This window comes from Anolis sagrei, chromosome 4 (genome assembly GCF_037176765.1).
Source record: "Anolis sagrei isolate rAnoSag1 chromosome 4, rAnoSag1.mat, whole genome shotgun sequence".
In the NCBI taxonomy this organism is placed as follows: Eukaryota; Metazoa; Chordata; class Lepidosauria; order Squamata; family Dactyloidae; genus Anolis; species Anolis sagrei.
This window is the reverse complement of record NC_090024.1, coordinates 44,258,350-44,279,811: the sequence shown is the minus strand read 5'-3', so window position 1 is coordinate 44,279,811 and position 21,462 is coordinate 44,258,350. Positions and strand designations below refer to the sequence as shown.

Below are 21,462 nucleotides of genomic sequence, written 5' to 3'. Positions count from 1 at the left end.
ATTGTTTTTATTGCATGCTTGATGTTCAAGGTACTTACAATGTGGCCTAAGCAGAGATAGGCTGCTGCCAACCCCAGGGAGCATTGATTTTCTACCCTTAAAATTTTACTTAGCATACCTTATCTCCTTAGGCAGTTTTCAGACATACATTTTGTATCGATCCTTTGACTGTTTTCCCCCTGACAAGGATTTAAACGACTTGTCTGAGCTGCTTATGAAGGGATGCTAGAATTGTAGTAGTGCATGTTATTTCTGCCTTGTTTCTTGTTAATCAATATCCATTGGAATTTAGGGTGAGGTTGACCAAGATATCTCAAATGTATCGCTTCTGTTTTCTCTTTTATAGGTGCTTTATTCTTCCAAATGATTCAATTCACTGTGAGAGGGAACTTTACCAGTCAGCCAGAGCCTGGAAAGACCACAAAGCCTACATTGACAAAGAGGTAAAAATTATCTCAAGCATCTGTACTGGTACCTTACCACAATCTAAAAAAAATTATCCAGTAAAAGCTTACAACAAGGCACTGGACATTTAATTTCAAGCCACTGCTTACCCATAGAGACACTTGCTGTGTTCAGGTGTAATGCTTAATCATAATTGAAAGTTACATGAATGAGCTTGCAAAGTAATCTTGTAGCGCCCTAAAGACTGAGAGAACAAAGCTGGTAGGATAAACTTTCGTGGACTAAATCTACATCCTTAGATTTATGAAGTAAAATGCCCAGGAGCAGACCTTTATAGGCAAATTGTATGTGTGAATGACCATAGAAACGCACAACCTGTGGGTATGATAATGAGGTGACAAGTTCAGTTTTAATGATGGCCATTGGGAGACAAAGGCAGGAAGGAAGATATTGCCTGACATACGGAGATAATCATATGAATATTGGAAGGAATTATTAGAATGTGGTGTGATGCCAGAAGGGAGATATGATAACCTGTCCAAGAAGGCCCTCACTGTATATATTAATTTAAAAGTCAGAATCATAGTAGATTCAACTCCCAATGACATAAAACTAAGGCATGGTGTTTGACTTTGGAGAAATATTTTTCTTGGTATCATTCACCCTTTTCAAAGTGAATTTGAGAGTGTATTTTATTGTAGTGGCCACCTACAATTTGGATTACGAACTGCAGAACTTTTAAAAGCATGATAGCAAAATCATAATGTTATTAGTAGCAAATTACCCGTATATACTCAAGTCTAAGCCATCCCGAACATAAGCCGAAAACCTAATTTTAACCACAAAAGAACTGGGGAAACTAATTGACTCAAGTATAAGCTGAGGGTGGGAAATGCAGCAGCTACTGGTAAATTTCAAAATAAAAATTGATACCAATAAAATTACCTTAATTGAGACATCGGAAGGTTAAATGTTTTTGAATATTTATATAAAACTATAATTTAAGATAAGACTGTCCAACTCTGATTAAATCATTGTTCTAACTTTCTTCAATGTAAATGTACTTACATATCCTTCCAAAAATCACCATAGTTTATTTTAACTATACATTTTGGGGAAAATACTGTGTGTATATCAATAAGGAAAAGTGGGAAACACTGCTGAGAGAGGAGGAGAGGAAGGTGTGTGCTGAGCAAGAGAGGAGAAAAAGGAGAGCTAGGCTGCTGTACGGAGAAGTGAGGGTCCTGGTAGGAAGCCGTTGGGCTGAAAGATGCTGAAAGAAGGTGTGGGGCTGGAATAATAAGCCGGGGGGGGGGAGGCTTTTTCACCCTTAAAAAAAGGCTCATTCTTATCTACAGTAAGTTCATAGTGATACTATATCACTGACAAAATCATTAAGCGTGGAATATATTCTTGTTGTGTAGATTGAGGCTCTACAAGATAAAATTAAAAAACTAAGGGAAGTGAGAGGACACTTGAAAAGAAGAAAACCTGATGAATGTGACTGTGGCAAAGTGAGGTATGTAATATTATTTCTCTCTATTACATAATTCTAATCAGAAAACAATGTACACGGAGAGACTGATTGAAGCAGTGCATATTGGTCCAACTCACAGAGGTCAGACTTATGGTAAAAAATAGTTGTAGTTTAAGGAATTGCCATTTCTGCCAAACTGTGGGTATCTGACAATCTGGTTCTGGCTTCTTTCTATAGTGCTGATACAGAATAGGGTATAACTACTAAACCCTGATGCAAAGGTGGACGATGCTTGGGCTATATTCCACCACCACTGTAGCCCGCTCCCATCGCTCCCCTGCCAAAAAATGATTGGCCAGTGAGTTCTGCTTCTAAATAGACAAAAGTAACTTGTGTTTCTAAAATTAATTTGAAATGTGTGAAATCATTTCTTTAAAAAAAACACAATATTTTTGGACTATTGCTCATTGCCATCTCATGTGCATTTCAACATCTATTATATCATGATTTTTAAAATTGGTTGCTACACGGCTGCTTGACTAAACAATAACCTGAATTCATTTACAGAACAAAATCAGATATCATGTAGTTGAGCATTTGTAATGCCAGATGTTTCTTAGGTTTCATTCAACTGCAATTCTGTACAAATGACAACAACCATATTTTTTTATCATGTTCCATTTTTTCAGAACCTCTTTTTAATCATGATATTTCTCTTACAGCTATTACAGCAAAGAAAAGGGAGTTAAAGGTCAAGAAAAATTGAAAGCAAGTCATCTTCATCCATTCAAGTAAGCCTCCCTTCCTCTAATCCAGTGGTTCTCAACCTGTGGGTGTCCAGATGTTTTGGCCTTCAACTCTCAGAAATCCTAACAGCTAGTAAACTGGCTGGGATTTCTGGAAGTTGTAGGCCAAAACACCCGGGGACCCACAGGTTGAAAACTACTGCTCTAAACCAACATGTCATCATGGGATGCTACTATAAACAGAAGTATCTTTTGACCAACCATTTAATGATAAGGAACATAAAAATAAACTTGTCCTATTTAAAAATTCAGAAGTTTGTCTTTCAGTTGCTTTTGATAATACCTCAAACACATGGACTAAAAACTATGGTTTTCTAAAATTGTGCCAAAACAATGTAGCTATCTTGAATATTGTGCAATTTAAATTGAGTTGTTGGGGCATTGTTTGAAGCTCCAGTTCAGGCAACAAAGTACCTTGGTCTATGCAGGTAAGAACCCTAAAATGATCAAGGGTCTGGAGAACAAGCCCTATGAGGAGCAACTTAAAGAGCTGGGCATATTTAGTCTTCAGAAGAGAAGGCTGAGAAGAGACATGATAATGGTCATGTATGTGAGGGGAAGTCATAGTGAGGAGGGAACAGGTTTGTTTTCTTTGCCCTGAAGACTAGGACACAAAACAGTGGCTTCAAACTACAGGAAAGGAGATTCCACCTGAATATTAGGAAGAACTTCCTAACGGTGAGAGCAGTTCAGCAGTGGAACTCTTCCCCATAATGTGGTGGAGGCTCCTTCTTTGGAGACTTTTAAACAGAGGCTGGATGGCCATCTGCCAGGGGTTGTTTGAATGCAATTTTCCTGCTTCTTGGCAGGGGGTTGGACTGGAAGGCTCACAAGGTCTCTTCCAACTCTATGATTCTATGATTATAAGAAATGCAGTAAACAAAATGTAACATCTGGATCCAACCCTGAAAGCCTTCAGTTTTTTTCTCCTTTTAGCAATAAAACTTGTGGACTTGTTCATCCACAAAAGACAATCTAGTTTTTCTTCGAAGCATTGGCCAGGACTGATGACAACATATTGTGATGAGAAGCATTTTACTTATATTCTGACTTACTACATATTCTTGAATTTGACTAGGGAAGCTGCACAAGAGGTAGATGGGAAGCTTCAGCTATTCAAAGAGAACCGTCGGAGAAAGAAAGAAAGGAAAGGGAAGAAGCGCCAGAAGAAAGGAGATGAATGCAGCCTTCCTGGACTCACTTGCTTTACCCATGATAACAACCACTGGCAGACAGCACCATTCTGGAACTGTGAGAACTTTTTCTAGCAGATGCATGAGCATGAGAATCAGGGGTCATGTTAATCGGTGGGGAGTCAGAGGGCTTTGGACCCTTTGTTTTGGATCAGTGCAAAAGAGAGAAAAATAGCCTTGCACTGTGTAATTTTCAGCCAAATATGTCAGGCGAAGTAAAAAGATACAAAAGCCAAAAAAGGTGGTGGAGGGGGCAGAATTATTTATATTAAAAGGTGACCATTTGTTTATTTCTCTCAGATAGTGTTGAGGTGCACTCCGTAGAAGTAAAGTAATTCAATGCCATATTAACTGTGATGGCTCAATGCTATGAATTTCTAAGAGTTGCAGCTTGGTGAAACACCAGCATTCTTTGGAAGAGAAGGCAAAATATCTTGGAAAACTACAACTCCCATAATTCCATAGGATTGGGTCATGCCAACTACATTGGTGTTAAACTGCATTAATTCTACAGTGTAGATGCAATCAAAATTTTCTTTATCAGGGGACTTACAGGGGAGTCCTCTGGGGTGAAAGCAGCCCTTTAATCCCCAGCAATTGTCCACACCTCTTTTTAAGAAATGCTCATAATCAGAAAAAAATGTTCCAGTAACTTAATGTTTACTTCTTATATATATTTAGATATCTTGTTCGTTATTAAAGCTCAACATTCCAGCTTTCAAAAATCTTTGGAAAAGGAACATTGCAACCACCACCAATACCACTGCTACTACAAATGATAATAAAATCTTCCTTGATGTAACCTCCTCTATTGTTTCCAATCTAACACATACATAAGCTAAGATAATTATGAACATTTTTTACTCTTTTCCAACAGTGGGATCATTTTGTGCTTGTACAAGCTCAAACAACAACACTTACTGGTGTTTGAGAACAGTAAATGAAACACACAACTTTCTCTTCTGTGAGTTTGCTACGGGATTTCTGGAGTATTTTGACATGAACACTGACCCTTACCAGGTAAGTGTGTGTCTGTGTTTTACACAATTTAGAAAGTTCGCAAGATCATTGAATTCCTGTATGATTTTTGTATTGCACTATGACCTCTGTTTATTCCATGTACCACTGAAGACAACATACATGGGGTTCAAGGGTAGTTTTCATATATAGCAGTCAGTTTTGGGTCCAAATCTTACTTTCAAGAAGCAGGTCATTTGGTAGAGAGTGCTGACAGCCTTTGGAGAAAAATGCTGCCAGAATCTTGCCTTCTTTCTGGACCACTGTTTTCCTTTATCTCACAACATGTCCTGGAGCCCTTAAACTAGTTTAATGCCATCAGTGTATTGGAGTATTTTACTATCACCAGTGCTGGAAGTTAAACAGCCAATTCAGCCAGCCTATATACATGAGATATGGGCAGGGCAGCATCTTGCCTACCACTTCTGGCAACAAAAATGTATTGAGCTAACCTGGTTAGAGGATGGCTGTTTCTTGTGCCTTCTGCTAAAAGCCCAGGGACAACTCTAAGGGATACATCTTGGGTTATATTTTTGGGCAATAGTCTCAGATGTAATATGCTTCAATTCATTATTCTGTATACGTGTGTGAGTAAATTACAACTCTTTATTTTCCAATGCCAAATTGTGACAGCTGGGAGCTGTTATTTACCAACATGGATGTTTGAGCGAGAAACATTGAGAAATGGATAATTTGGTTTGATCTGCTACATCCATTTGAGTTTGGTTCTGGGACCTGCCACAGACATGAAAAATCATGCCTTATATTAGTAAATGGCACCAATGTGAACAGTATAGCCACATTCACACTACTGCCATTTATTAATTTGTGGTGGAATGATCTGAGGTCACTGAAAAACCACAACTCCAGGATCCTCTGTAGTAAATGCTTTGTACTTCACTGTACAGGTTGGAACACAGCAATCCTTTAGCCCAGATGGGCAACTTCAGCAGGGACAGCCCAACTTTCACTTCTAAACAACCCTGCACCGATGTTTGGCCAGTAATCATTCTAAATCTGGTTAATTTTGGGGTTGATTGGGCAGTTCTTGAGTGACTCCATTTTCCAAAAGGTTTTTGCAGAGGGATGTCATCTGGCCCAATTAGCCTCAAAGACTCATTTGATAAAGAAATGGGAGAAAGCCTTCTCAGTGGCTGCTCCTAGACTTGGAAACTCCCCCAACCCCCAGAGTTGGTTCAGTTGGCCCCCTTCTCTGATGTCATATTCGGGCAAATAATCTTTTTATTGAAACAAACCTTCAAATGCATTATTGAAGGCTTTCATAGTCGGAATCACTGGGTGGTTGTAGGTGTTTCAGGCTGTATAGCAATGTTCTATAAGCATTCTCTCCTGACATTTTGCCTGCATCTGTGGCAGACATCCTCAGAGTTTGTGAGGTTTGTTGGAAACTAGGAAAATTGGGTTTATATATCTGTGGAAGGTCCAGGTTGGGAGAAAGAACTCTTGTCTGTTGGAGCTAGGCGTGAATGTTTCAATTGGCCACCTTGATTAGCATTTGATGGCCTGACAGTTTTTAGGTGTGGTTTGTTACTACCTGGAGTTCCCCTGTGTCTGGAGTTCCCCTGTGTTTGAGTTTTGCTTTTTATTTACTGTTACAATTTTAGAGGGTTTTTTATAGTACTGGTAGCCAGAGTTTGTTCATTTTCATGGTTTCTTCCTTTCTGTTTAAATTCTCCACATGCTTGTGGATTTCAATGGCTTCTCTGTGTAGTCTGACATGGTGGTTGTTAGAGTGGTCCAGCATTTCTGTGTTCTCAAATAATATGCTGTGTCCAGGTTGGGTCATCAGGTTCTCTGCTCTGGTTGAAGTAGTCTGCAGTGCCTTTCATGTTCCTTGATCCGTGTTTGGGCAATGCTGCATTTGGTGGTCCCTATGTAGACTTGTCCACAGCTGCATGGTATACGGTAGACTCCTGCAGAGGTGAGAGGATCCCTCTCACCTTCAGATGTTTGATGTTTTTAAAAGTTTTAGTCCAACAATTCCTAAGCTGGTTGGCAATCGATTCATTTTTAAATTCCCTGCATAGAGGCAGGCAAATTGACCAATTTCCCCATGTGATGTCAATCCCTGTTGCCTGCTTGTAAATAAAATGATGACACTGTGTGTTGGAGGGGCTAAAATGCTCATTTCCCCAGATCACCAATGCAGAGGCTTGAGGAAAGATTAGAGTTAATTTAAAAACTACTTCCTACAATTATTGACGCAAAGGCTCTGGGAAAGATGAGGTTTAATTAAAAACTACTTTCTACAATCTGCAGTGATGTTTTTTTTAAAAAATATACTAAACAATTGAAATCCTGGAGGGACAATGGGAGGAAACAAACATTAGTGCAAACAACCACAGGGAAAGGGAAGTACTGCCTTAAGAAAGGTGTTTACGAACTGGCAACTACAAAATTAGACTTCAACAGCTTGAATAATGGATTATGGATTTTGGACATGAGATCATGACTCGGTGTTTTATATATGGTTTTAATCTTATATAATGTTATGAGATTTAATTGCTTATATGCTTCAATTGCTTATATTTTTATGAGATGTGTTTTATTGTTTACCTGTGTGGCATTGAATTTTTGCCGAATTTGGAAGCCACCTTGAGTCACCTCTCGGGTTGAGAAAGGCGAGGTAGAAATGATGTAAATAAAATACATAAATTAATAAACTGTTTTGTTGAGTGTAAACGAGCCCATGGAAAGTGCCACCTTAAGAAAAATGCCTTAAATCTGCTTCAGGGAAAGAGTCTTGAAAGTAGTGCTGCTTTAAAGGATGCCTATTTTTAAAAGTGTGATGATATCCTTGAAATGGAAGGAGTCATTGCCTGCCCATGTGATGGGAATTAAGCAGATGATTGAGTTAGAAGCTGGAGGAGGCAATCTTAGTGTGATGGGCATAAATTCTTTGTCTTCTTTAAAGACAGAACCCCATGAAACACTACCCTTTCATCCACTTTCTCTCATTTTCTCCAGCTCCTTGTAATGTAGGCCATGTGCTGAATTTTTTGGCTTTAGCTTCTGAACTACTCTGAATTTTAAAAAATTGAACACAAAAAGTGGATAGTCTTTCTTCCCCTGGATGGTTAAAGTAGTCAGACTAGTGTAGTCCTGCAGCCAGTAAATAGCCAGGGAGATGGAGCTGTGTGCAGCAAGACCTCTCCCTTGTGTTCTTAAGAGCCAAGGTCTTAGATAAGAAAATTTTGGATACCCCCTTTTACAAAACCTGGAAAAGTAAATATACATTGTCATAACCCTGGTTAATCCTGCATATATTCATCAAGATGCTGGCCAGTGAGTTCTGCTTCTAAATAGACGTGCTTATGATTGATGCTAAAAGACTGTCATCCTTTTCTTTCTGTGCCCAGTTGACAAATACAGTACACACAGTAGAAAGAGGCACTTTGAATCAACTACACATACAGCTAATGGAGCTACGAAGTTGTCAAGGCTTTAAGCAGTGCAATCCAAAACCTAAGGGGCTTGACACAGGTAATAAATATTATAAATGTTGTTTTTTCCATCCATCATTAATTGCTAAGAAAGTATGACTTGAGTATAATATTTGCTAAAAAATAATGACTTGAAATGTATTCAGAATGTTACATTTGGCAAAAATTTTAGCTAGGAAGATATGTATGATGCTTCACTTTGATTTGTACCAATACATTGTATCAGAATAATTGCATAAGAATTGTAAAGCAGCACATCTTTCATTATTCATTACTTTGAATAATTTTCCAGGTCATTCAGTAAAGCATAGCTTGTGATTCTGAGACATTTGAAGGAGACATTGCCATTGAACAATCAGAAAGTAATGCCAGTTGTTTTCTCCAAAGCGTATCTGAAAATTCAGCTAAGAGCATGCAACTTGAAGCTCAGAGTCTTCTTTTCTTACTAAAGATTAACCATTCTTCTTTGGGCTAATCTGTGGCCAATATATTTTGCAGGTCTCTTCTATTGTCACCCAAAATATTAGTGTAAATTGATATAAAGTGTGTGGTGTAGTTATGTGAGTATTGGACTAGGACTTCAAGACTCCACTCAGCCATGCAAACCTCCAATAAATTTTGCCAAAAAAACCTGAACAACCCTGTGGTAGTGTAACCATATGTCAGAGTCAACTTGAAGTCTTGTAACAGCAGCAAACTCAGTGATTAGGTATTTCGGCAAATAACAATCTGTTCTCTTATGCATCCCCATCAACCATTCTTGTAATGTTGGTGGGGCTGAGAGCCTCTTCTGATGATCCCAGAGCCCAGCTCATAGAGAGTGATGCCATTTGCCAAAAAGCCATATAGGGCATTATAGATTATAACCAGTTTTTTGAATGCACAGTGTATTCTGTTTAATTTTCTGATTTGCCCTACCAACAGGTAATGTGTTGATCTTGTATAATCTGAAGCATGCCAAATGTTTCAAAATAATGGTTTTCGTTACTGGAAAATTTGACTCTCAATTTTTCAGAGTTTTGCTTTTCTTTTGACTTTTCTCATTCTTTTCCTGTTTTAGAAATACTTTAGAGCACTTCTTACCAGGTATCTTTGTGGGGCTGCTGCTTTATCTAATTATAACATAATAAATTTCCTTTTAGGGATTAGATGCTCTGCATGGAAACTACATTGTGAATAATTTTACCAAATCTAAACACTAACAAAAGTTACTCTTGTATTTTCCTATATCAGGAAGTAAAGATGGAGGAAGCTATGATCCACACAGGTATCCACACTTTATTATTCTCCTCGACAGCTTCTTTCCAAATAATTGCATGACCTGGTTCATTTTGACTAATGTCTATATCCTGCCTGTTGCACAGTGCATAGCTTTTGCTGCATGCAAGCGCTAACAATGTCCTTCACCCAGCCATTGGTGGTTACATTTGCCCCTTTGCATTTAACTTTGCTCACATTGAGACTCCAAGATCATTCCACATTAGCTTGCTTTAGGAAATCCACTCATTATCCTTGTCCTCGGGCAGAGGGAAGGGAAGGTGTTGTCTTGCTATACATGTTGGTTGGTTTGTTCACACACCCACTCCTCTATAGGCTCCTTGCCTTGTTACACAGCATCTACATTGCGGTGGGCAGCCTATGGCCCTCCAACTGTTGCTGGACTCCAACTCCCATCATCCCTGACCACTAGCTATGCTGACTGGTACTGATGAGAGTTTGAGTCCAGTAGCATATGGACAGCCACAGGTTCTTTGCCTCAATCTATACATTTTTACTATGTGTATGAAATAAGTCACATATATGCTACATTATCTACGTAAGACTCCTCAGCATGATTGGGAACCTTGGATGAGGTGTTTTAGCTGTGTATTATTGATATGTATGTGCAGAGCTTGGAAGTAACACATTTCAAGTTATTATTTGAGGTAATGTGCAGAGTAACAGTCTTATCTTTTGAAATAATTTACCAGCAATGACCTGCAACACTACCTTTTGGGGGGTAGCAGCTGGGCTTTCTTTGGTAACTTTAAAAACAATGGTTTTGAGATATCATTTGGAATAGTTTGTAATGTTTATATTTTTATTGCAAATAAGCATTAACAAAAACAACACATTAACCACTATCATGTTCTTAAAATAATGAATCTAATGCTATTTTAAAGCTTCCAAGCTCTGCACTAATCAGATGGGCACAATCCTGTTTCATCTCCATACATTTAGTACATGCAAGGACAATGTGGTTGATTTTTGGTTGCATTAATTTGTCTGTGACATTAAAATGTTTATTTCTTGTAAAGATGAACCCTCTTTTGTTTACATAATATTTTCTAGTCTGAGCTATAATTAAGTCTGTGGAAAAATGTTCTCATCATCACTGGCAACCACTCTAACTAAAATGGCAATTGAAATAGACTTTATATTTGCATGTCATTGCTGGCTTTAACTCCCACAGAAACATATGTTTTGCAAATGCGTGTTGTTTATATCTAATTGGGTATTGGCATGCATTGTACCTGATTCAATGTGATTCGGGAACTTAGGACATATTAAGTATATTATATAGTTACTGAATTTGCAAACAAAATGAAAAATTACAGTAAGTAGTATCCTATCTGAGAGCACCTGATGTCATAGTATTATTGACACTAAGATGTCATGAACCTGATCCATATTTGCATGGGAAACTTGTGGAAACCACCTCAGTGAATCTTCAAAAAAAGAGTAATAATACCAATCGTCTTTTTAAAACTTCAGCAGAAAGTTGGGACTAATGAATTCAATATGTGGCATGTTCCACTTACACAAAAATATATGCCAGCTTTCTAATATTTAAAATACCACTGGGGGAAAGCATGATAAGATTATTGGTCTGTAAGATAGAGATGTATAACAGGCTTTTTTTTTACTAATCAAGATCTAGTCCTGGAAAGTAAGAGGTTAATAATGCACCAAAGCATCTTTCTCTCAACAAAAAAGATTCCTTACAGATCTCAAATAATTTTCATGAATGTGCTGAATAGAAAAAAATGCTTAATTGTGTTGCTCTGTATCAGCTTCATAGCTGTTGATTTCAGAACAGCATGTTTTTGTCCCTTTGTCATTATCTTTAGCTCAGAAGATACTGCTATGAAAGGGAGGTATACAAAAAGTTCCCACAAGTTGCTGTGGTATAGCATGAAGAACAACTGACATTCCATCCCTATTTTATGACTGGAGACTGTCAAAGAGACTTACACTATTTTCTTTGGTGTCCTCTTCTATAATAATTTCTGATGAGACTCTTCCCAATTTAATCAAGTTATTCATAGAAGTGTCACAACCCTGCACAGCATCTCTCAGTATAAACAGTCACTCACTATGTTCATCATCAGACAGTCCAGAATCAAAACCAAAGTAGATTCAAACAACAAACTAGAGATAATTCAGGAGAAGTAGTCAATAGTCCAGTCCAAAGATTCTCACCAACACATCCAAACTATATGGAGTCCAAAGTAAAGGTCTAACACACAATAAGGCACACAAAATCATCCAACAGAATGCCAAGCTGTAGCAGGTCCCAAACATTGCTCCCAGCAAAGACCAAATCCAAACTGCTGCTCTTTATGCTCCATAGCACAAGTGCTCTCACCTGTTGGCCCTTCTCTGTGCCAACCGGGCGGATCTACGCAGCTGAATAGCATGAGTCCTCAGTTACAGTCTTTCTGGGATACTTAACTCTGCCTCATTGCTCTCCGAATCCTGAGTTAACTCAGGACTCCCCCTTGCCAGAGGCACTTGGTCCTGCACTGCAGGGGTAGCTTCCTCAGTGTCAGGCTGCAGCTGTTGTTGTTCCCTGCTTTCCACCGACTCAGGTGCTGGGCCTGGCAGCACTTCATCTTCATCTGTATTGCAGACCCTGACAAGAAACCAACTATATGCGTCTGAGAAGCTTTCAGTAGTACTCTCCATATGTGCAGATTTTGTAAACAATAGGTCTCTTTTCACTGGCCCAGTGCTGGGTGGGCAACTTCAGGCTCTGTGTTCAGTTGTTCCTTGCACCACTTTTCTCCAAGAATAATTACAAACCTCCTGTTTTGTTTTTTAAAACTTTTATAAGTAAATAAGCTATGGAGGGTACGATGTAAAGCAAATCAAAATTCAGTTATGGGAGATGTTCAGGGATCTGCAGATGCTACATGGAGCCCACAAACCACATTTCCCACTTCAGGCATACTGGCTCTGAACATTACATTCATTAGTTATAACATGTCTCTGTCATGACAGTCATACTAGTCCTTCCTCTCCATCAACGAAGGACCAATAGACCTGTCCTAGTCGCTGCTCCCAAGTTCTAGAATCTCTAATGAAATTATATTGACTTTATCTTTGTTGCCCCCCCCCCCCCCCCCCTTATTGGCAGATGAAGACTTTTTCCTATTCTGACCAACTTTTGAAGACTGGTTGTTTATAAGGGACATTTTTTTAATGGAGCTGCACTGTGTCGATGTATTTATGGCTATTTTAAAAATTATGCTTTATTTAATCATTCTATTGAAAGACTTGTGATATTTTCACAATTTTTTTATCAATTGTGTTTTTATCTGTACTGGTTTTTATTTTTGTAACCTGCCTTGAGCCCCAATTGTGAGGTGGTGAGCAGAAAAGCATTATCTAAAACCTTTTAGCTAGAAGTGAAACCAAAGCCAAGATGGAAATTAAATCCTGTTCTGTTTTCATGATAGACTGCCATGCTTTCTTTCAGGATACTTGTATTCCTTATCTGCTTTGCTTAACTATGCCTTTCCCAGATTTGTCATTTTGCGGCCAGTGAGCATGCTTGGTTGTCTTTGGAGAGAAGTTTGCCCCTTTAGTTATTTTTATTCTAGCAGCCTCCTCCTCCTCTTTAATTACTGCTAATAGCACTTTTCAGACATTTCCATTGTCACCATCCACAGAAGTGTGTGCAGTAATCTGGGGTCATCACAGCTGGTTTTCTGTGGAGTTGTTCATATGTGTATCTATTGATTTATTAACCTCATTTACTAATTGTTGATTATTTCAAATTTATAGCACTGTAATGCTCTTTGGTTTCTAGACATTATATTCCTGCAACCTTTTTATAAATGCAAAATGTATAGTTAAAGCACAGCCAGTTGCCATGGGTAGATACATCAGTTACTAAAGAAAGGTTCCCTTTTTGGTTCTAATCAGAAACCCATAGTATTTAATTTTGTTGCCTTTGGCTGTACCAATAGTTACACTGTAAGATTGTTGTTGCAATTGTTGTTGTTATTCATTCAGATGTAGGGAAATGGGATAAGCATCCTGCTCCTGATTCATGGGCATGTTAGCCCTTTAGGTCAAGGTGCAGAGGACTACTTGTCCTTACATTCCATCCAAAAACCTCCCACCACCCAGCTGTTGTCAAGTCCTGGAAGGGGTCCCTACCACTATCACTTATCAGTGGGGTTGGGAAGGAGACAGTTAATATACTATAAAGCTCCAACAACTTTTGGCTCTTGTTCAAGGGGAAAAGGTAAGTACTCTCCATTTGAGAACACGTCCTTGTTTCTTACCTCACCCTACTCCCAACTGAACTGAGACCATCTCTTCTTCATTTTCGGAATCAGACCCTCCCGAGGTCCCTCCTACTCCCATGGAACTGCAGAAGTAGAGCTATGTACTTATTTAGGCTCTTGGCCAATTAACTCAATACATACATTGGCCGAAGTCCTGTTTTTAGTCCATGCTAGAGTAGCCACATTGAATCAGTTGACTTTGTCTGGACATCAAATTACCATTCAGCCATGTATTCAGTATGTCTATTTTAGCTGAAATTAACCAGACTGGGCTGGTTCAATTATAGGGCATGATAATGATGATCATAATTGAATATCTTGATAGATATTGTCACATATGTACCTTTCTTTCATTCTGTGGGTTCTGTGGGTCGTTCTGTACCTTTCTATAAAAGGAAAAATAGATTTTGTTCTTTTCTCATAACAAATCAAAATACTAACATTTTTATTGTATTTTTTCAATTTACATGTTCATAAAAAACAGTGAAACAAATCTATATATGTATGTATGTATGTATGTATGTATGTATGTATGCATGAACCATGTTACTACTTAACATCTATACAATATTCATATTTGGTTATATTTTCCCTTCCTCCCGCCCCATTCAATGTATTTTAAACAGGGAATTCAATATTTTAAGTATTCTAATCACAGCTGTTGAATGGAAACAGAATGCTAAAGCAATACACTGAACTTTAGGCTATTATCTGCGATTTCTTTTCTTCTCGTTTGACAGAGGACAGTTATGGCACGGATGGGAAGGCTAAACTGCCAAATTTCACAGAAAATGTCAACTGGCAAGGGCTGGAAGATTTGTACAGTGTGAATGAAAGTTTGTATGAAGCCAGAAATGACTACAGACTTACTCCTGATGACTGGACAAATTACTTGAAGGATGTAGATAGAATCTTTGCACTGCTGAACAATTTTTCTGAGCAAAATGAAAGCGCAAAGACTCCGACTGCTCATCCTAGTTGGTACTTGGATGAATCCTCCACACCATTTGCCTTGCTGGAAATGAGCTCTGCTGAATCAGATGAAGGTTCAACTTGGTTGGCAACCCAAGAGGCACAGGTGATCATGCCAACAGATTTTGGGGCCCTGGCTTTGAGCACAGTTATGTCAAGGCAGGAGAACCAACTTGAATCAAGTAATGATATTCCTGCAGGAAAGAGTCCTAATCCACCACACTGGAGTAGACACCAATCTAAATTATGGCTGGGGACTGAAGAACCAGTTGATTTTGAAATGGATTTCAGTGGGAATGATTTGACAGAGCTGGAGTCCAGACATAGCTTCATTTTACAAACAGTTAGCATTCTTCAGAAAGGTTCTGTCCCAGACAAGGAATCTGTGGATGACATTTTTGAAGAACAGACTTACCTTCCCATGAACTCACCTGCCAAAGTAATCCATCGGGCTTTAAACACTGTCATTGTGGAGCCTAAAATGGAGAGGGTGCTAAGAAAAAGGGAATCTTCACAGGTGCTTAATGTAGAAGAAACTGTTTTGACACCCCTCCCCTCAAATTAGGTTGTGTAGAGATACATGTTTCCTTGCTAATTAATTAGTTAACAAACAGAAATAGCCCTGAGCACAGATATTCTGATTTTTAAAAATGATTACACCCTTTTAAGCAGAATGAAATGTATAATGTATGTTCTACATGCACATGCATAAGTTCTAACATTCATATATCTAGAAGAGCAAGAATTCCAATGCTCAAAAGAAATGGCTACGTCAGACTATATGATACCATGCAGTGCGGAATTATGAAGTCACATTACAAATATTATAAAGCTGCCTTCAAATGTGGCCTGAGCCATTTCTCTATTGCAATAATGACTTGTCATAAGTAAATGTTTCTATCCCCCTAAGTTTTTTATTAAATAATTTTTAATTAACAACTTTAACCACTGAAATTTGATACTGTCAGCATAAAATTATATTGCACTTTTTAATAATTGTGTTCCATACCCCTTATTCATCTGATAGTCTTACAAGTTCTTGGTTTTGCTAATGGTGTGTAATTTGCAAAACAATAAAATAGGTTGGTAGTGAAAGTGGTATGAGGCATAGATTGTGAAAACTAATTATCGGAACATTGAGCAGAAAGTAATGTTTGATTTTAAACCTTTATGCTCAACTTGATTTATGGTAATTTTTCCTCAGATAGTGCTAATTAAAGATTTAATCAAGAAAGGGCAAAATAACTTTCAGTTTCAGGGTTTTTTAATGTCAGGAGCAACTTGGTAAACTGCAAGTTGCTTCTGGTGTGAGAGAATTGGCTGTCCGCAGGGGATGCCAGGATGTTTGATGTTTTACCATCCTTGTGGAAGGCTTCTCTCATGTCCCCACATGTGGAGCTGACAGAGGGAGCTTGAATTCTCTCTCCCCGGATTCCTGCTGGCACAAGGGTATGACCCACTGCACCACCGATTGTTCACCAGTTTCAGTGAACAAGAAATTAAAAAATAATTAAGGCTTTCAATGTTCAGGTTTTTTTTTTAAAGGTTTCATTTCTGATACTTAGGGGGAAACCTTGATATTACCAGAAACTACAGGAGGTTATTTTAGACTTGTGAAATATGAACTCAAATCCAAAGAACAGGTGCCTACATAAAAACCCGATATGCAGTATTCCACGCTACTATATGCACTGAAGCATGGAATGTATTAATTTATGAAGGAGATTGCATGGTTGAATTACTTACATTTTTGTCTACACAATGCAGTCATGCATCTTGCTTCTGTGTCATACAAAATGCTGGGTGATTGCTATCCATATTAATGTAGGCTTTGATTATAGACAAAGAATCTCCTAGACTCCTATGGGATGTATATGTAGAAGGATTTGTCTAATTACATCAGGAAAGAAATGAAACAATTCCCTTATTTCCCACAGTGCTTAAGTGAACACTGAAAGGAGATGAAATGAAACTGTTGAGAGGGAAAATACAGTATAATTATCAAAAATAAAAGTACAAAAGTATACAAATGTAAAATGTTCATTTTGGTGCAATGTCCACAAAAGTTAATTGCTAAGTTTCACCGAGCATTAGTAAAAAATAAATAAATAAATAAATAAATAAAGGTAAAGGTTTCCCATTAACATTAAGTCTAGTTGTGCCCGGCTCAGGGGTGGTGCTCATCTCTATTTCTAAGCCGAAGAGCCGGCATTGTCCATAGACGTCTCCTAGGTCATGTGGCTGGCATGACTGCATGGAGCGCCATTGCCAAACATTACATTTTTAAAAACCTCAATTTTCAACAAGAAATCAACAAAAAGATCTTAACAATGCTATTTCTCGGTGATCTGGTTGATTTGAAAGTACAACTCTTTTGTGTGTTAATTAAGATAATCTATTAACACAATTTGTTTAAATGGCGGCATTTAAAGTTAACCTTTAAAATTTGCAGTTGAGTGACCTATGGTGTTAGTTGGGACTGAATGATTTCCAAGGAAAGCTTGTGATGGGCTCTGTAAATTCATTAAAATGAACTAGGTGTTTATCATGTATGTGTCATGAGCCGAATGACAAAACAAACTTATTTATGGGCATGAATGATGCTGTTTGTATATAGATTTTACATTATTAGGCTATAAACTGTGTACATGTAAAAATATTCTGCAATACTTTTATAGAACAATTCTGACTTCAGGAAAGTCTAGAAGCAATATTTCATGAAATAAAGAGCTCCTGTACGTGTTTCATAGAAATTTGCCAAATCAAACTTTCATGGTGGTCAGGGAAGTGCTTAATTGAACCAGTTTTTGTCTACTATTTTTGAAGTACTATATTACATATGCATTATTGTTGACTGGAATTCTGTATGGACTTTACATCCATGTAAAGACCACAATTGTGGTGCTGCACACTGACTATAATTATGGTGCTAGACACTGAATTCTAGCATGACCAACCCTATCCTCACTTACTAGGCAGTCACTGGGGCAAACAACAGAGGTCTGTTACATCTATGTCATTCAGAAAGCAGTTGGTCACCATTTCCACCCCTCCCATAAACATTCACAATGCAACAGGCAGAAAATGCCCTGTTTCAGAATCTTCCTTCACAACAGAGATTACTTGGGTTACTGTGAGTTTTCTGGGCTGTATGGCCATGTTCCAGAAGCATTCTGTCCTGATGTCTCACTTACATCTATGGCAGGCATCCTCCGAGGTTGTGAAGTATATTGGAAACTTCCTTTAAGGAAGAGAGGTTTATTTAGTTGTGTGATGAAGTGTGAATGGTATCCAGCTGCTTCCTAAGCAACAGGGCAATTGGCCTCCATCATTCATAGTAGCTGCTTCCCAGTAACTATAGTCTGGTAGACTTTCACAGGGCTACGTCAGGGCTATATGGAGTCACAAGGTTGTAACTCCAGGTTACATATGTCATATTTTGGATATGTAACTCCAGGTTATGCCTTCATAATAGTAATACAGGATCCTTGCCAAAATCCCCAAATAACACAAAGCAGGATGCATGGTAGGAATCAGAAAGCCTACCAGATATTGTTAGCTATAACTCCCTTCTCAACACTGGCTTGTTGCCTAGGTCTGCTGGAAGTTGCAGACCCAACATAAAGTGAAGGACAGCTTGCTTCTACCCCTGCTCTCCATTTTATGAAAGATCAGCCTTTTGTCTCTTGATTAAATTTGTCAGAAACAGATAGTATTTGAAAATGTGCAGCAGGCTCCTAAATGATGAATGGTTCTGGATCAGACTGCTCAGAATTCCATTTGAATTTCCATACAGAATGCTCTAGTGTGGAATGAGCATCATCTGCCAAAAACATGAGCACATTGTTACAATAACTTCAAAACTGCATCAGGTCATACTAATGAAGAAGTTCTGTGTAATTGTAATAGAATAGGAACAGATAGCAACAAAGCTTGAAATAAAACTTTTACCTTGCTATAGCTCAGCAAAACAGGCAAGTACACCTAGACTAGTGTTGAGACAGTGGTCTTAACAAGGGAAAGGCATGTCCTTACTTTGCACTCCTATGTTGCTACTTAATATTGTCACAAATACACACCTTTTTTCAACACCTATTCTCAAAAAGGTTTAACTGCCATGTCAGATAATTCTAATCGGCCACTGGATGTCAGTGTAACACTAGGAAATAGTCTTTATCCCAGGTGAAGGCTAATATTTCTGTCTCCTAATCCTTTGTTCCCATCTATGGCAATTTCAAGAGCCTAGCATAACAAACTAGCAGAAAACTGATGGGAAATGAGATATAAAGTAGTGCTCCCCTACAGCCACACACCACATCTCTGTTATCCATAAATATGTTACACAAAAACAGCTGGTAAAACACAATTTTTTATTTCAAAATGTCAAGTATTGAAGGGTTTTCTTGCAGACAGATGTTTACCACCAAGTTTTCTTCGTACAGTGTATTCAGATGAACTTGTACACGGGCTTTGAAACCTTTTCTTTTTTCATTAAGACATAAATATTAGTAAAAGTCTTTCCTAAAATGTATTTCACAGAAATCCATGACACTTATATTTTTGTTTCCACAGATATAATTGATAAACATTTTTATCTGATACTCTCAAAAACATTTATTCAACATAAACATCAACACTTTAAACTAGTTTGTTCCTTGATTAATACCTTTCCTCCTCTTTCAGGCAGTTCATTTGAAAATACACAATATACTGCTATTTCATTTCAAGCCAAGGGCAAAGGTCCCCTGTGGGTGTGAGGAAGTATAGTAGTATTTTATTTAAAGTAACAGTAATTCAAAATGTCATATTCCATAGAATATTTAGGTCATCCCTGCAATGTTTGTTTACTCATAAAAGTATCACATCTTCCCAGTAAGTATCAAACATTCATTATAGTACAGTACACATTTATTGTTCACTATCCATTCTGTTTTGCAAGAGGAATAGGCTATTACCTATTAAGATAACAGGTAGTCAGAAATCTGCTTGCTCTGACATTCACACCACATTTTCAGTATTAACCCCAATAACAACTATGCTGTTATATAGGAGGCACATCAATGTGTATGCTTTGTATGTGCTCAAAAAGTACTCCCCAAAATCTTGACAAATTGGTATTTGCTATTACATCTGTTCAGCAAAACTTTATTATATCTTTAAAACATTAATAAGCTGCTTCAGCAAATTATGTTTACAGCCTTACAAATTACAGTTGCTCCTTTTGGTTTAAGGTATATAAAAATAATGGTTTAGATTTGTTTTTCTCAAGCAAATGACCAATTTACAGAGCAAGAATAGGCTAATACTATGTGCACTTTTTTCATAGGACAATTCAGATTAAGGTAAGCACATGCAGTTTTATGAACCTATCCAAAATATTTCTCATGCCAGAAAGATAACTTCACTGCTTTAGCACCATTTTTAGCACCAGTCCAAAGGTGATCCAGTTGAAGCAATCTTTCTTTTTTCCTGGAGGAATTATTCCCTCTCTTGGCTGCACTAAAAAAAGGTGGGTTGGAAAATGTGCTGTCACAAATATCACACAGCAAATTCGGCCTTCTACACCTTCCATTTTGTATCAGGGTACAAGAACAGTAGGGTACAGTATAAATAAATTACACAATAACTGGAATTGTATACAGCCAAGGCTAAAGCATTCTACTACAGACAATTCTGGATACACTTTCAAATTGCAGGAGTAAAACCAACATGGAAATAACTGTACACAGAATAATGAATAATTTGAGGCTGCATTAGGTTTGTATAAATACCCTTAATACTACAAGTATAAATATATATTTACATTAATATTTATGGCTGTCTACTTCCGCATATATCATGTACATCATAACCAAGTACTAAATTAAAACTTAAAACCTAATGGAGGAGAAAGGAAGGAAGGAAAAAAATACCTTCAATTACATATTGAATATTATTGTTGCCCCAAAGGATTTTCTCCTGTAGTTCATTCCTATCTGAAAGGGATGGAATTGAACAGCCAGTAAATGAATTGTTAATACTAGGAAAGCAATTAAGCAGCACAGCCAGGCATCCTGCTGCTGCTTTAAGCAATCACAATGACAGGGAATGTTGCTTGCATAAAATATCTGCATGATCATGAGCAGCATGTAGAAGATGCTGAATAGCAGTTTCCCTGTTTTTTGACGGAAAGCAGTGTTTTCTTCAAAACACAGAATGACGATTTGCAGGCTGTTTGTTTTGTATAGTCTATTTACATCTAAGATATAAAATAAAATGTATATTTTGTTCCTGAAAAATGTGATTTGAAACATCTGGTACTAACCTTATGAACACTGACACACTTCTCCCTTTTACGATCTCTTCAGAAATACTCCTTTATTACACTCTTTTCCCAGCATGTATTACATCTGCACCAATACAAATTAAATATATGCAATGAGCCATAGCAGCTTTGAGCAATGATTGCAGACCTCGTGCCTAACGTTCTTACCATCCTCCATTATGAATTTTCCAATAAAGCTTGTTCTGTACTATAAAAGTAACTGGAATTCCCCCCCCCCGAGTTTTCTCTCTGTTATAACCCCCCCT

At 37.8% G+C, this 21,462-nt stretch overlaps 1 protein-coding gene across 5 annotated transcripts in view; it reads left to right on the top strand.

Annotated features, from left to right (window-relative positions):
• Positions 1–17,645, top strand: part of SULF1 (sulfatase 1) — a 132,472-nt gene extending 114,827 nt beyond the window's left edge. For 4 of the 5 annotated variants that reach the window (XM_060775444.2, XM_060775441.2, XM_060775443.2 and 1 more), the window contains 7 exons: positions 347–443; positions 1,830–1,924; positions 2,605–2,673; positions 3,767–3,939; positions 4,759–4,901; positions 8,279–8,402; positions 14,661–17,645. In XM_060775444.2, coding sequence (XP_060631427.2) covers positions 347–443; positions 1,830–1,924; positions 2,605–2,673; positions 3,767–3,939; positions 4,759–4,901; positions 8,279–8,402; positions 14,661–15,457 — 1,498 coding nt within the window. In that variant the 3' untranslated portion in view covers positions 15,458–17,645. Of the gene's footprint in view, positions 1–346; positions 444–1,829; positions 1,925–2,604; positions 2,674–3,766; positions 3,940–4,758; positions 4,902–8,278; positions 8,403–9,595; positions 9,630–14,660 lie in introns of all 5 variants that reach the window. The other variant, XM_060775446.2, reaches the window with a different exon arrangement.
• Positions 17,646–21,462: the final 3,817 nt, after the last annotated feature.